At 39.0% G+C, this 17,750-nt stretch overlaps 1 protein-coding gene across 1 annotated transcript in view; it reads left to right on the plus strand.

Moving 5' to 3' along the window:
- The window catches only part of RECQL2 (RECQ helicase L2), a 116,052-nt gene that overhangs the window by 74,946 nt on the left and 23,356 nt on the right, over positions 1-17,750 (plus strand). Inside the window, exon 18 of the mRNA XM_089146496.1 lies at positions 7,603-7,681. Coding sequence (XP_089002622.1) covers positions 7,603-7,681 — 79 coding nt within the window. The remainder of the gene's footprint in view (positions 1-7,602; positions 7,682-17,750) is intronic.

A 17,750-nucleotide genomic window follows, 5' to 3' on the forward strand; every position in this document is an offset into this window, starting at 1 on the left:
CCTAGATTCATCTAAATTAACTACATTACTTTTGAGGACATAATCGCATCACATTCCCCTTATATCTTAGTACACTTTTAAGGACTAATCGGATCATATTCTCCTTATGTCTTAGTACAATTGTTTAGTACTTCGTCAAATTTTATGGAACTAACATATATTTTTCTTTGAATACCTATATTAGGATATTCATCACCAAATTGTTGTTGAAATGCTTTTTTCATACCTAATTATTGCAAAAGTTCATCCAAGGTTGACGGCACAAGAGCAAAACTCGGGCTGTATAACAGGTGCAACAGTCACTTGATAATCAATTCCAAAGGTTTAACTGAAACCTTTGGCAACCAGTCTGGCTTTGTATTGGTGAATAAATACATCAATCTTTTTTGTTTTATCACAGATACCCATTTTCAGTGAAATGTTTGGGGCCTAATGTTGCACTGTTTCCTAATGAGAGTGGTTAATAGTGAGGAAATAAAATGCAGCTTTATCAGTTAAATATCTTACTGGAACAAATGATAAGAGCAGAGTCATTGGGAAATTGGATTTTTGTGCTACCATTCAGCACCTGTTGACTGAAAAAAAAAAAAAAAACTATGATTTTCGGTAATAAGTCAAGAATTAGAGCCAGCTAGTAGCAGCAGTAATAGCTCAAGTTTTGAGTCTTTCATCTCAGATGGGCTGATATTTCTATTTCATGACAAACCAAGATGAAACATGGGGTTATTTTTAGAACTCGGAAGTTTCAGGTGGTATCTCGAAAATTTTGGTAGTTTCAACCAATATTTTTAAAACTCCGGAAGTTTCGACCAATAAATTTCAAGTGATGACCAATTTCCACCAACCTAATTTCAACCGTTTTGCCTAGTTTCAACAAGTTTCTGTAGTTTCGATGGTTTCGACCAATTTTGACCAGCCCATTACATGTTGAGGTTTTAACCCAAAAATTCCTAGTTTCAACTTCGACCCATCTTGGCCATGCTTGTCTTAAAGCGTCCATGTAGGTGCCTTGGCCCCTTTTTGTCAAGGTGACCTGGAGTCGCTTTGCCGCCTAAGTGATGCCTTATCACCTTGTTGGGTGTTGCCTTGGTTTTCATTGCCCTTTGTCACATAGCCTCGCCTTGTTGCCAACCATGATCTTGGCCATATCTCGGTTTTTGATTGGCAGAAACCAGCCTCAAAATTGAGATCATGATCCCTGGCAACCATAATAGATGATGTGGGAACCAATTGTGTTGCCATAACCATTTCAGCCGAGTAAAATGCAATAGTCAGACTACATTGCCATGAAGTGGAATTTTCTTATTTCAATGGAAAAGAACAATCCCTAAAGCTTCTTCTCATGGAACAAATTTCGGTCGATATGGGAATTCCGACTTTGCAAAAGGCCGAAATTCCCATGTTTCGGTTGAAATTTCGACCGAAACTAGACACTTTTTCTTAGACACTTGGAACCTCAATTTCCGGGCCTTATATGGACTCAAATTGATTTGGATTCTCGTATACTACCTATTTCAAGCATAATAAACATTATAGAACTACTAGTTTACTAAAAAAACCATTGAAAATGTAACATCCAACTTTCCAAGTATATGCTACATATGAGAAGAAGCAAGAATGTTACTGATTACAATTATATTCTATTCAATGTCTCCCTCTTCCGTCTACACCCTATACAAATGACAATACAAGTCCCATGATGTTCGCTCCATATAGTTGTCGACGTAGTCAGCAACTATAGCTTTGTACGGTGGCCTCATCCACATGCATAAGATTTTCTGACGGTGGGAAGTTGTGAATCTCTATATAAGGAACTGATTCAACTGCATATGGAAAGGGTGGTGGTGGGCCTGGTGGCTGTGGAATAGAGTGGAAGATCTGCTTAACAAATGAAGGAGCACCCTGACTGTCAAAAGAAGGATAAGGTCCATACTGACAATAAGGTCCCAATGGCTGACTCCGATAGGTGACAGTGGGAGGGACACCATAAGCTCCATAGGCTGCTCCATAACCATAAGGCTCCACTAGTGGCTGATTGGCCTGACCTTGAATCTGATAGCCAGGAGGGACACCATATGGTCCATAACCATAAGCTCCATAAGTCGACCCACTAGAACCAATACTCTCCACAACAGTATCATATGAGGATTCTGCAGGCTTATGCCATCCGGATCCTCTGGAGGTGGAGGAGTTTCTAGAATCATCAATGCTCATCGATCTCATAAATCCCACCAAGCTCTCGGCATCAACCGGACAGTAAGACCCATATGATGGCATGTTCTCTGTGCTACAGCCTTGCTGTCTCCCCTTCCCCTTCCCCTTCCTCGAATATGTAGAGGAAACATTTTGGCCTCGAGATGTAGCTCCAGTATGGTCTGAATCCTGTGTCTCGTGGGTGAAATTACTCTCGCCTGGGAATCTCGGTGGTCGTCCTCCCCCCTTGACTCATGTATTGCTGGTGATAATGGTGGTGGTGGTGGTCTATCCTTAGGATCAGTTGAATCCTGATCACGAGGTCCAACACCCTTCTCATCCCTCAATCATCATCACCATCATTGTCATCATCACCACCATCATCATCATCGCCAGAGGCCTGAATCACCTCATCCTCAGTGTTAGACCAGACAATCAAATCCTCACTCTGGGTGGATGCACTAGGGTGTTGCATGAAGGGACGGGCGGGCGCTGCATGTGCACTCCCCTCCTGGGCCATTAAGTCCTCCGCATCAACCCCCATCTCCTCTGCAATTTGTCTTCTGGGACGACCTCCCTACTTATCCAGTAATGGCTCTCCATTGTCCCTGATCCAGTCAACTACTAGGTTATCATCATCATCCATCTCAAATATGTCGGGCAACTCGATATTGTTACTCTCTCTGTCCATTCCCTGTCTAATATGATCCTCTCTCAGTCTCATATTATAGTGTATGTGGACAAGGTCCTCTAGACGCTTTACACCCAATCGGTTGCGCCTCCTCTAGTGAATAAGGTTGAAGGTGCTCCAGTTTCGCGTCACAACCAGTGGCAGAACATGTTTGGGAGAGCACTTTGCTTGTAATCACACTCAAGTGGGGTGAGTCACGTGCAAATTGCAACCACCACTCAACTGCAACAAACATAGACTCCAAGTCATTTAATACTTAAATAACTAAATTAAATATGGAATATAATAATTAAATATAAATGAATTATATGAATGAATTTACCCCCAGGGGTGGATTCCCGTCCCGATACGGCCACGGAACAATCGAAGCTCCTAGTGGCATCCCTAAATGCCTTTATCTAATATATAAAGAGAAGAAACAATAACTAGTTACTAGGTTAATGACTTAGTATAAAACTATGAATTGTGAATATCAAATGATTCAAATCACTATCTCACCTCCATAAGGATGGTTGCTTGTTTAGATGGATCCATTTCCACTTTCTCCACTACAGTTTGGACGGCATCCATCAAATCCTGCCTCATCCCAAGATTGACCTTGTGAATGGTACTTGGGATTTAAATAGTATGCTGTGTAAGAAAAAGTATGTTATAAAAGGGAATAGTTAATGCTTAATAGTGTGATAACATAATGAAAATTAAATTGAATACTAGACTTAACAACTCGCTAGCCTTATGCAGTGGATGCTACATAGACTGCCATCTAAGTTGGATGATTTCGAGGACTCTCTTGTTGCCGTGTGGGTGGACCTAAGCAACTTGCTGCTTCATCCTCTCTACTGCAGAAAATATGTGTGGTAGAGTAGGTTTTCTCTGCTGATCTACCATCATCAACACATACACAACAGGCTTAAGCATCTTCACCACTATCCTCACATTGTGCCATAAAGCCTCATCGAGTATGGTCAATTGTGCTTCCTCCTATGGATGAAGAACCCTCCCAGGTAAACCACTGCTCTAATGCAAACATGCTCCTAAGGCCAGTCTTCCTATTCTCAAAGCTTTGTCGTAATTAGTAACAAATCTGGTTATGCCTGGCCTCACTAACTCACCCTGACACTTTTCCCTCATCATCTTTAATGAATTTGTGTGGTTATAGATGAAGGTGCTAACTTGTCGGACTTGCTCTACGGTCTTTTTCACAAGCTTGACCTTTCTTATATCCTTCAGCATTAAGTAATGTAATGAGCAGCACATGGAGTCCAAAAGAGCTTATATCTGTCCATCCATCAAGGCATCAATACGAAGTTATAAAGTGTACATGTAATGTAAATATATGTATTTAAAAATGAAAATAATTCTATATGTTTAGATACCTGGAGTTCTCCTGCATCTTCAACCCAACTTTATTGTAGTTAGAGCCATTATCAATCATAATTTGGACCACATTTTCCACTCCAACCTCCTTCACCACTTGCTTTAATAATTTATAAATATATTTTGCATCTTTCTTATCACCGGATGCATCTACTGACTTGAGGAACACTGTCCTCCCATCACAATTCAACATGAAATTGATGATGGGCTGTCTAGTGGGACAAGTCCAACCATCAGTCATCACAGTCACTCAATAATGAGCCCACATGGGCTTTAATCCCTTAATATACTCATTTAAGTCCTCTTTATGCTTAGGCAAATAGACATTATATATCTTATAAGTAGTAGGGCCCTGTACACCACTCCCAGCCTTGCCTATCTCCTCAATCATATCTCTATAGTAGGGCCCCTGGGCTTTATGTGCTGGAATACTATAGTAATAAGCCCATTTGGAGAAAGCCATCCCCACTTTTTCCTTCACACTCTGTGTTCTCTTCTCTTTCCTCTTTTGCTTTCCCCCACTAATATATGAGGGTAGTGTCTTCTTGACCTCTATGGGCACATTTTGGCATCCTACTACATCCTTGTTTCCACCAGCTAGATGCACCCTCAGTCTAGTGGCCCACCTCCTCATATTTGTTTCTTGCAGTAATTACACTCGCTCTTCCTCCTATCAGTTGTCAGTAGCCTCCCGTGTTGCCAAGCTATGTTTGACATCTTTGAATGAGAGTGCATGATACAAGAAATATACACTAAGTATCTTGAAAAGCTCCACAATATGCTCCAAAAATGACATCCATGCTTCTTATAATAACCTCCTATTTTTTTAATATATAAATATTTTAAAATCTCCACAACATGCTCAAAAAATTGCATGCATGCTTCCACTAATACTCTCCTATTTTTAAATTTAAAACAGAAATTAATTAGTTTTTTTAATATTTCATTTTTTAAAATTATTTAAATATATATTAAATACAGTAAAATTACATAATTAACAGAAAAAAAAAAATTAATTCAACACCAGCACAGCAATATGGTGTCTCAACTCTCACATACATTAATTTATAGCTCATACATCTACTATAAATATACTTTTTAGCAATATACATAATTTACCAAATAATTTTTAATAACAGAAAAATAAAAAAATAGTAGGAAGAAGAAAAAATTAATTTTGACACTACAAATTCATAGATCAACACTCTAAAAGTAAACATGGTTAAATTTGGAAGCAATCTAAGATGATTTAAGGCACAAACAAAATAAAAAAATAAAATGAGGAAGTTGGTTACTCACCTTGCAAGATTTGAGAAAATCCACAAATGGAGGAGCAAATCTAGTGTTTGAATGAAATGGAGTTGTAGAAATTAGGTGAAAAGAGGGATGAAAACAAGAGAAATCAAAACAAATTTCAAAAAGGGGTTGAAAGTGCCTGGCGATAGTGCTCAGAACAGGTAAAATCACCAAAATGTCGAAAAAGAGCTCGGAAATGGACACTTTATAGACTAGCAATGTGTCGTTTCTGCTTGATATGGTATCAGGCTGAAATATCGTATATCGGTCGATACGATACGATACGATACAGCACACTTTTCGTGCTTGTCCTTGTATTTCGTTTCAATTTCAAAAAACGCAGGCATTTCGACCGAAATTCCGACTATTTCGGCCGAAGTTAGTTCCATGGTATTCATGCATATCGCTGATTAATAGTTCGTGGATTCTGATTTTTAATTTTAAATTTTTGTTGCTGAGAATATTAGTTAGTTCAAAAAAAAAATCTAGTAGTTTTTATAGTCTTTGTAACGTGTGGAGCTAGTATTAGCCCTCTATAAATATGTAATAGGTTGTTCTCAGTCAGACACAGATTTATAAAATTAATCTATGAACCTTTGCTTTGCATTATTCTCTTGTCTTGTCCTTGTTTGATAAGAAGAGTGAGGACCTTGCTGTTGAGAGCTAAATACCAAGGGTTGAGGAACCTAGCTGAGAGATCTGAGCCACCTTTATGCCTCTACTTTCTATTTTTCCTATTTCTTCTATTTGTCTGTTGTGCATGCTCAAGTTGGTTCAAGACAAGCATCAGCCGCTGCTATTTTGGTAGTTATCTACCTGCTGAAGCCTACAATCTGACCATGGTATAAGATCTTGCTCTCGAGCGAGATCTTGCCTCTTTGAAAAACCGAGATCTCGGTTGAGATATACAAATATTGGCATCAACTCGGTGGCCCAACTCGGTGGATTTTATGGTCCCATTTGTGTTGAAACTTGGTATTTAGCCTATTCAAGGCCTTTTGAACACATTGGTGGCCTTGGATTTGTCAAAAAACAACCCTATGTATGATTATATGTCTACCTATAGTGTGAAACCGAAATGTTGTAGGATTAGGGATTGCAAGGCTGTACAACATGTAATATAGAATCTTTAAGGTATAAAAATGAAAAGCAAGTGTATCAAATGCATCAAGCAACCTTAATGTTATCAAAATTCCATCCATATGAGTATAACAATTTCAATTTTCAAGAATAGAATAATAAAATTATACAACCGTTAGAAGTTCTATATAAGTCATTAAATTATAAGTTATAAGACAAGTAGAGAATGATTGATCTTCCTTCAAACTTGTAGATGTGCTAAGAGTAGTTGCAAGTGAAAATTCAGCCGAAATCCACAAAAAAAATAAAAAAATTGAGAGTTCTAGCGAGATCCAGGGCGAGATCTCGAACGAGATATCCCTAATCTTTGCTCTCGACCTCCATCTTGTCTCGCCATGTGAAAAAACGAGATATCTCGCGAGTTCTCCCACCATGAATCCGACCAGTCCACCTTCATTACTGTGAGTGATCTTGAGTTACTAATTTCTGTCCTTAATTCTATTTCTCGGGGTGTTGGTTATTTGGGGCCAAGTCATCTTTGATCTTAGCTCTACATAGATATCCTTAGTGGAAAACTTCAGGGCCCTAGGAGAGTGCAAGGCTTAAAAGTTCTTTACTGCTTGTAGCCATCACAATATACCAGATTTCCATTGTTAGTGTAATAGGCTTTTTGGTTGGTGGAGTTTTGTCTGATATCTTGTTTGCCACTTCATGTTGTAAGTACCCATGAGCCAGACTGCATGGCTTCTTAGATTCCCTGTTGAAATAAAACTACAGGTTAGTTCCACTGAGAGCAGATAAGCTGACAGAGTTCTAAAGTGAGACAAGAAAACTTAAGGACCGCAAATGACTCTTTTATTTATTTCTCATATGTCTGACATATCTTTTGGAATTCTATTCTTCAAATCTGTTATTATTTGATAATAATATAATAAATAAAACAATATTATCTGTTTTTCATTTAGGAAGAAGAATATCAGCATACAGCTTATGCCACTAATGCTTATGTAACAACCGGACCACTTTGTAAGCAAATATTGCAAGGTAAGGAAGTTTTGCTCTTTAGGGTGATGCAATTTCAGTTGCCTATTGAAGATGGCTAGTTAATAAATTTATGAACTGCTATTCCATTACATGTCTGTTAATACAGAAGAAACTCAGTTTACCCAGTTGCTGTGTATTGCTAACAATTGCTATATAGCTTTCTTTGATCATATTTACCTATTGATATGTGTAATTGTTTGAAGTGTATATATGTAGCCAAAAGGCTCAGGCTTTGCGCATCATTTGTGTTGTCAACGTGTCACTCAGGCAAAAAAGCGCTAATGGATTTGTGTTAGTTTGTTAGAATAAAGGGCATAGTGGTCATAAAAGTCAAAATCATGAGGAAAATAGAAGTCTTGGAATTTGCTTTGGTTATTTCCTTTTTTGTTTGTTGGCTTTTTGGAGTCTTAAGTCAGTTCTAGTTGGTTTCCTATTTAGATAGAGTATTTTGGGCTCTCCCAGTTTATCTAAATCCTCCTTTAGCCTTAGCCATCTTCTCCTTGTTCTTTGGGTTCTCACATTTATGTTATCGGAGCTGAAGCACAAGGACTGATACTTTCTTATGGTGGTTTTGCTCTCAAAAGTGCTGTAACCAACCCTACAAAGTCCTAGAACAGTAGGTCAAGGCTGAAACCAATACTAGGACCAGAATAGGGTTTCTTACGGCCACTGATCCATAATGAATATATATTGGTTGTGCTCAAAAGCTAATGAATCGATTGATGAGTCCAATCCCGATATCTTGATTTCGGGTGGCAACACATCGTTGTCCCATTTATATATCGTCTGGCAATACACGGCCTATTAATGTTTGGATAAAAATCTTTTCCACCATCATTTTATTTATAGAAGTCACACAAATACTTTAGATGGTGCCACAATCTGTTCTACGGACAACAATGTGTTGAACTACTTCTACAAGCCTGCGCGTGAGGTATCCAGCATCTGATGTTCGGACAGCAGTATCCACAACCCCCTCGCAGGCTCCGTAGCAGGAAATGATATATTCTGTTAAAGAGAGTCTGTTGAGAAATATGAAATTGGTAGAATGGCTTATTGATCCATGATCTCAAGCACTCTATTTATAATTAAGTGAAAAGTAGACTATTACATGGAATAGAATTTTACATGAATGCAAACTCTAATTTAACTCCTATGCAAACTCTTATTAGACTCCTAATAGAATCCAACACTCCCCCTCAAGGAGGCATAGATATTAGTCATACCCAACTTGCCTACAATAGGAAGGAAATCTCTTTCTTTCAAACCCTTAGTGAAAACATCTGCTACTTGGTCTCCAGATCTTACAAACGGCATGCAAATAAGCCCTTGCTCCAACTTTCCATTTGACAAAAAACATATCAATTTCAATGTGCTTAGTTCGATCATATTGCACTGGATTATTAACAATACTAATAGCAGACTTGTTGTCACAATATAACATTATAGGGTTTGGAACTTGGACTCCAATATCTTGCAGCAAGCCTTTCAACCATAGCAGCTCACAAACTCCACGAACCATAGCTCTATATTCAGCTTCGGTACTAGATAAAGCTACCACATTCTATTTCTTACTTCTCCAAGTAACTAGATTACCTCCAACAAATGTACAGTAACCTGAAATTGACTTCCTGTCTGGAGATCCAGCCCAGTCTGCATCAGCGTATGCTTTTACTTTTAGATTATCGGTGGGTGATAGAAATATTCCTTTTCCGGGAGTTCCCTTCAAATACTGTAGTATTCTGGTGACAGCCTTCATATGAGCTAAATATGGATCATGCATGAATTGGCTCACTATCCCTACAGCATAAGCGATGTCTGGCCTGGTGTGGGACAAGTAAATAAGCTTCCCTACCAGCCTTTGGTATCTTCCTTTGTCCACTGGTTCTCCCTCTTTTTCTTTAAGTTTAGCTCCAGCTTCAATAGGGGTATCAAGTGCTTTACACCCCAACATTCCCACTTCTGATAATAGATCTAGGACATACTTTCTTTGGGATAGGAATATACCTTTATTTGATCGAGCCACCTCAATCCCTAAGAAATACTGTAACTTCCCTAGATCTTTAATTTCAAATTCTCTGCCAAGAAAGTCTTTCAACTTTTGAATTTCTTCACCATCATTTCCTGTTATGACAATATCGTCTACATAAACAATGAGAAGTGTGATGTTAGTACCTGTCTTCTTGACAAATAGTGTATGATCATCATTGCTTTGCTTGTACCCAATAGAAGTCATTGCCTTCAGAAGGCATCCAAACCAGCATCTAGGAGACTGTTTTAATCCATATATTGACCTCTTCATCCGACAGACTTTCCCTGCAGTATTGTCATCGGCAAAACCATGTGGGATTTCCATATAGACCTCTTCTGCTAACTCCCCATGTAAGAAGGCATTCTTTACGTCTAGTTGGTGCAAGTTCTAGTGTTTGTTCACAGCTACAGACAATAGAACTCTGACAGTATTTAGTTTCGCAACAGGGGCAAAGGTGTCCTGATAATCAATCCCATAGGTCTGGGTAAACCCCTTTGCAACTAGTCTAGCTTTCAACTTGTTGACTGATCCTTCCATATTTTGTTTAACCACAAATACTCATTTGCAGCCCACTGGTTTTTTTCTTGGAGGAAGTGTAATCAGCTCCCAAGTGTCATTTTTCTTTATTGTCTGCATTTCCTCTACCATAGCTTCCTTCCATCTCTTATCAGCATAGGCTTCCTGGCAACTTTTAGGAACATATACAGATGACAGAGAGGATATAAAAGCACAGTAGGAGTCAGACAAAGAGTTATAAGAAATAGATTTAGCTATGGGATGTTAAGTACAAGATCTGACCCCTTTTCTAACAGCAATAGGAAGATTAGAAGAAGATACCTCAGTAGAATCTGATTTTGGAGCAGGAGACTGAAGTGGTAACGTATCACCTTTCTCCACCTGCTTTAGCCGGTTGTATTTCTTCCTCTGATAAGTCTACACCTCCTTATTCTGGTCAATCTAGTTTTGAAAGACCCCAACAGTGTGTCTCACAGGAGTGGTCTCCCCCTGGCTAGGTTCTTCACATGGTTTAGAAATCGAAGGGGGAGGATTAGAGTCCTCAGGTATACTGGCCGAAGTCTCCCCCTGGTCAGGAAACTCTTCTGGGAATCTTAAGTTGTGTTGGTGTGTGATGGGAAGATCTAGAGTCGGAAAGAACACCTCTCCTCTAGGACTCTCCCCCTGGAGAGGTGTATAGTAAGGGCAAAACTCATGAAAAAGTACATCCAGGGATACAATGGTTTTCCTGGAGGGATGATGATAACATTTGTACCTTTTCTGAGTAGTAGAATACCTCAAAAATATGCAGCGTAGGCCGCGGGGAGCCAACTTACTCTAGTGGGCTGTGATTCTGGCATAACACATGCATCCAAAAACCTTTGGGGGAATAATAAAAGAAGAGGCTCCCTGAAGAATCTCATTAGGACATTTAAAACCAAGTATTCTACTGGCCATCCTATTCATAAGGTAAGAAGCAGTGAGTATAGCATCACTCCAGTATTGGTCAGGTACATTCATAGCAATCATAATGGAACGGGCTATCTCTAAGAGATGCCGATTCTTCCTTTCGGCAACCCCATTTTGGGCAGCCGTATCAACGCAACTGGTTTGATGTATTATGCCAAAGTCAGAGAGATATCTTTGAAATTCACCATCAATATACTCTGTGCCATTGTCACTGCGAAGGATCTTCACAATGGCATTGAATTGAGTTTTAATCATATTATGAAAATCACGAAAACATCGGAAAACCTCATTTTTTTGTTTTAAAAGATAAATCCATGTAGAACGAGAGTGACAATCAATAAAAGTAACAAAGTACCTATGGCCAGTAATAGACACACGTTGGCAGGGACCCCACACATCAGTATGAATTAGCATAAAAGGAATAAGTTTTCTATTATGAAGAGAAGGTAAATAAGTATAACGAGTTTGCTTCGTAAAATTGCAGGCTTCAAAAAAAAAAATTATCCTCATTACAAGAAGAAACCAAATCAGGAAACATTTTCTTAAGAGTTCCTAGAGGGGGATGACCTAGCCTACGGTGCCACTGATGAAGGTCTGATATTACCGAATGGACCGGATTAGAAGATGTAGTCAAAGCAGACGTAGATTCTCCAATCGGCTCGAGCAAATAAAGTCCATTGTCTAGTTTACCACGTCCAATCTCCTTCCCCGTGACCAGATCTTGGAAGACACAGTAAGATGGGAAAAATGTCACTTTACAATTCAAGTCATGTGTAAGACTACTGATAAAGAGCAAGTTAGTAGAGAAAGAGGGAACATGTAAAACTTTAGACAAAGAAAGTGAAGGAGAATGTTGAATGGTCCCTTTTCCAGCAATGGAAGAATAGGAGCCATCAGCAATTCGAACTTTATCCTTTCCAGAAGTTGGAGAATATTGTAAGAAAGATGTGGAGAACCCTGTCATATGATCTGTGGCTCCTGTATCAATGATCCAAAGAGTAGAAACTGAAGAAGCTTGAAAGCCTGTAAAAGTTTTACCTGAAGTAGCAAGGTAGGAGTTGGTATGGGTAGTAGAGGAAGCAATGTTCAAAGCTGTACCGGCAGTAGAAGACTACATAATACGTCGCAGAGTAGCAAACTCCTCTTGTGAAAAACCAACGTCTGCAGAGGGTGTGATGGAAACTGTCTCAGAGAGATTAGCCTTTGGTTTTCCCTTTCTTTGTGCTCGTTTTTTCTCAAAATCAATAGGCTTCCCATGTAGTTTCCAACAATTTTCCTTGGTATGATATGGTTTGTGACAGTGCTCACACTTGACAATCTCCTTAGTCGGATCAGATTTATTGCGAACAGACTGTAAAGCTGATTTCTCCATAATAGGAGTATGAAGCATGGCTAATCGACGACTTTCCTTCACATTGAACAAGAGCATAAGACTGTTCTAGTGTAGGAAAGGGAGAACGACTTAAGACTTGCACTCTGATCTGATTGTACTCCAAATTCAAACCCGTTAAAAAGTCATATACTCGAATCTTATCAATGTGCTTCTTATAAGTCGCCACATCATCTGGATTAGTGGGGTGATAATCCCCATAATGATCCAACTCTTGCCAAAGAGATCGCAACTCAGCATAATAGTGGGCCACAGTCAGTTCCTTTTGGGTAGTCTCATGAAGCTTCTTTCGTAGCTCATAAATATGTGCATCATTCCCCAACTGTCCATATGTTTCAGTAGTAGCCTTCCAGATTTGGGCAGCAGTATCAAGTAATAGATATCCACGGGCATATTTGGAATCATGGAATTCAAGAGAAATGACATAATAAGAGAGTCATTCGAGATCCATTTATCCAGTGAAACGCCTGTGGTAGTAGGTTTGATAGTGGTGCCCGTAATGTATCCAACAAGTCCTCTTCCAGCAATAGTTAAGTAAGCAGATCGGGACCAAATCAAATAATTTGTCCCATCAAATCTTACCGAAAGTGGATGAAAAGTGGGGTAATGTTCAGGGCCGGTGGGAGCAGTAGTACCCTCGATAGTTGCCATGTTGAAAAAATTGTCTGGCACTTCTTCGTCTTCACCTTTTGAAAAAAACTAAAATGTCGCAGAATGAAGTAGCCAAATCACCTAAAAAAGTTTATAAATACCCTTTTTTTTTTTCTTCTTCTTTTTTTCTCTCTAACAGAATAGTAGATTAAAAGAAAGAAAATAATAATATGGTTTGGCCAAATATGCAATGGTCTGGTTTGGTCTAAATTTGGAGAGAACCAAAATATGGTTTAAATATGAGTTGGTCTAAATTTGGAGAGAACCAAAATATGGTTCGACCAAGATTTATTGTGTACCTGGTTCAGCCATCGTCATAGGATGTCTGATTCATTTTCTCTTCTTCTTCCTGAAGTCCCAAGATCCGGAGAGATGATGAGAACGAAAATAAAGGGATGGCGATGGTGGCGCAGCAGTTTTTCTTCTACTTTTTTCTGTTATTGTTCTTCTCGAATTGAGGCGGTAGATGCAGCAAGTAGCGATAAGCAGCAGCGATGGTGTTTCTTCTCTTTCTTCTCTTCTTCTTTCCTTGTCTTCTTGGTCTTCCCTAATCGAACCCACTATAGTGCAGTGGGAACTGAAGAACAGAGAAAAAAGGAGATCGGTTGCGATGGGTGCAGTGGAACTGAAGAACCGAACAGAACTGCCAGAAAAAAACAATGGGTTTTTTTGAAAAAAATTCAGGGTTTTTTTGAAAAAAATTCAGGGAATTACGATGGTGGCTTCTGGCTCGATAAGAGATGCAGCAGTGATGGTATAATTGCAGCGGTGATGGTTCTTCTTCTCTTCTTTTTTCTTTTTCAAAGAAAAAAAAGGGTGATGGCTGCTTGGAGAGACTCTCGGTAATGGAGGTAGGTTTTCCTCACTGAGAATTTTTTCTCTTTTTCTTCCCTAATCGAACTTAGGCTCTGATGCCATGTTGAGAAATATGAAATTGGTAGAATGGCTTATTGATCCATGATCTCAAGCCCTCTATTTATAATTAAGTGAAAAGTAGACTATTACAAGGAATAGAATTTTACATGAATGCAAACTCTAATTTAACTCCTATACAAACTCTTATTAGACTCCTAATAGAATCCAACAGAGTCCTTCACTTAAATTGCTTTGAATAGGTAAATTAATCATTTGTCTTTGGGGATCCAACACTAATCCTCTCATCCCTACTAATTGGTGTACCTGAGATGCATTTGCTCTAGCTCCCGAAAAAGACATTATGTGGACTGGATTAGAAGGGTCCATCATCCTAAAATTAGGATTCATTTCTTGTCACAAATATTCACTTGTAGCATACCATATTGATGAGCACATTATGTGTGAAATCTTAGGGCATAAAGCATGCATTTTGCACACTTAGAGTGGAGCTACCTTGGGTTTTATGTTGTTTTTGCAAATTTGAGGACTTTTCAATATTTAAGCAAATATTTTGAGTTTTGGGTATGAATCATGCAATTTTACACGTCAAGAGGTCCATTCAAATTCTCAAATGCAAAATGGGCCTGATCTGGAGCATGATGGGCTAGAGATGTGATTATGGGCCAACTCCGAAATATTTAAGAGATAAAGACGGCAAATTTGATGTACGGCTGAGATTATAAATTATCAATCAAATCTACAGAGATTATTGAGACAGTCCAAATGGAGAAAAGAGTCCTTGCATACCTCAATATCTTATTCCCTATTTGTGATTTGATTAAAGAAAGAAAAAGAGGAAAAAGAATTATATTCAGATAAGGAAGAAGGAAAAACCCCGTTTTTGAATGTCTCTGTTCAATTTTGATCAAGCCCTTCATCAAACGGTCATCCGGTGTCCGATCGAGCTGATTTTTGGAGGAGAGCTTCACGACTTCTTGATCCTCAAATCCAACGGTGGAATTATGCATTTGATCTCTCTAAGTTAGTCCGATTAGTACGTCAAAACCCTAATTGGTTGAGTCAGACAAAAACCCTGAAATTTGTTCCTTATCTATACCACACTAGAAAGAGCCGCAGTAGGGGCAGCATAGTCCAAGTGGTAGAGTCTATTCCTTTCATGCCCTCCACCAATCGTCTTCCTTATGTGAAGGTCCTAGAAAACACAAGAATTAATGGTAAAAGTTATGTAGCAATTCAATGCTTTAGCTGGCCGGGCTAACAGATAATAAATTAAAGGGAAAATTTGCAACATAAAGAATGGATGAAAAAGTAAGAGAAGGTGTAGGAGAAACACTTCCAGTGCCTAGAATAAGTGTGGAGGTTCCATTAGTAGTGACAACTGACTTATGAGTAGTAGACTCAGAAAAATAACTAAAAGGTGATGACTTTCCAGTCATATGGGAAGAAGCCCCTAAGTCACTGGTCCAAAGGAAAGATGTAGAAGTGAGAAGAGTTGTGCTACCTGCATGAGAAAGAGTAGTAGTAGAAGTTGCAATGGATGTGGAAGCGGCAGTCTCAATATTTTGTAAGTGGCGAAGAGTTTGGCTTTCATCATCTCAAGGGGTCTTTGACAAGTCTCCGGAAGAAGATCCAAAACCATTGTCGTTGTTTGTTACCATGTGAGTACCACCACTATATACGGCATGATTGGCAAGTTGTTTGACCCACTTTGGCTTTCCATGTTTAGCCCATCAAGCTTCCACCAAGTGTCCAGTTATACCACAATGAGTACAAAGCCTAGATGCCTTATCAGATTGGTGAACTCCACGACTTCCAGGATGTCGACTAACTCCCCCTGAACCCCGACCACGTTCTCTTCCACGAGATGTAGTAAAGGCAGAATTAGCTCCTTTAGTGTTATTTCCAGACGAACCCCCTTCAAGCAAGGCAATGTTGAAGTCTAGGATATGCTTCACTAAAATTGGGCACATGCTCACCAGCAAGAAAATGTCATTTCAAAGATTTCATTTCAGGGTTCAATCTTGTAAGAAACTTGGATACACAAAACTCATTGTATTGTGCCTTAAGTCTTTCTATGTCTATAGTGAGTGGTTGAAAGACATTTGTTGGAAAACAAGCTTTAAACAATCAAAATAGCAGTTGAACTTGAACAGAGAAAAGAGAGAAGAAGAAGAAGAGACGAGAGATGAAGAACCAGTAGAAAAGACCTGTGATTCTTAGCTAAAGAGTCTAGAATCACATAGCACTTTTATTTATAGCTTCTAATGAATCTAATACAACTTGAGAGACAAGTAATTGTCCTCTAGAAGAAGGAAACAAAATATTACAGCTTTAGTAACTTCCTAACTCCTAAAATAGAAAGTTCTGAAAATAGAAACTACCACCAAAATAGAAACTATGCTTTCTAAAAGCTCCCAAAACTTATGTAGCAAGATTCCCACATTAGAAATAGAAAATATAATCAAAACAATAGCATAATACTGTTCACGTGAACGTTAACGTGAACAGTAAAAGTTGTTTTTACTGTTCACGTGAACAATAAAAACACTGTTCACGTGAACAGTAACGTGAACAGTAAAACTCTCAAATTTACGTATACTTCAACACTCCCCCTCAAGTTGGAGCATACAAATCTCCCATGCCCAGCTTGCAACAGATACACTGAAAACTTGGTCTGAACAGAGCTTTGGTGAACAAATCAGCTAGTTGGTCAGTAGAGCTCACAAAAGGAGTTGCTATAAGCTTCTTCTTCACTGCATCACGCACAACGTGACAATCTACCTTTAGATGCTTCGTTCTCTCATGGAACACTGGATTACTAGCAATGTAAATGGCTGCCTGATTATCACAAAACATTTTCATAGGGGCAGAAACTTGAAATCCTATTTCCTCTAACAATGAACGAAGCCACATCAATTCAGCAGCAGTGTGGGCCATAGCCTTATACTCAGCTTCAGCACTAGATCGAGCAATGATGGATTGTTTCTTACTCTTCCAAGTCACAAGATTTCCACCAAGAAAAGTACAATAACCTGTGGTTGACCGGCGATCAAGGACGGATCCAGCCCAATCTGCATCAGAAAAGGCAACCATGTCCATACTCCGATTTGGTCGATAGATGAGCCCTTTTCCGGGCGCACTCTTGAGGTACCGAAGCACTCTCATCGCTGCATCTCAATGAGCCTTCCTAGGAGACTGCATAAACTGACACAACACACCAACAAAATAAGAAATATCAGGACGAGTAATAGTAAGATATATAAGTTTCCCAATAAGACTCCTGTAACGATGGAGATCATCTAACAAGTCACCATCATCACGTCCTAACTTCAACTGAGGATCCATGGGAATGTCGCTAGGTTTAGAAGCAAGCATGCCAGTCTCAGTCAAAAGATCTAACACATACTTTCTTTGTGACAAACTTACTCCTTTTTATTGCGGATCACTTCAATCCCCAAGAAATATTGTAGATCACCTAAATCTTTGGTTTGGAAAGATTTTTGTAAGTGTGCCTTAACTGTATGGATTGCATCAACATCATTGCCTGAAAGGACAATATCATCAACATAAACTGCCATAATGACAACACAATCACCCTGCCTTCTAACAAACATAGAGTGATCAGAATAACACTGTACAAAACCAAAAGACTCTAC

This window comes from Hakea prostrata, chromosome 2 (genome assembly GCF_041222555.1).
Source record: "Hakea prostrata isolate BN-2017 chromosome 2, UWA_Hpros_2, whole genome shotgun sequence".
Taxonomy (NCBI): domain Eukaryota; kingdom Viridiplantae; phylum Streptophyta; class Magnoliopsida; order Proteales; family Proteaceae; genus Hakea; species Hakea prostrata.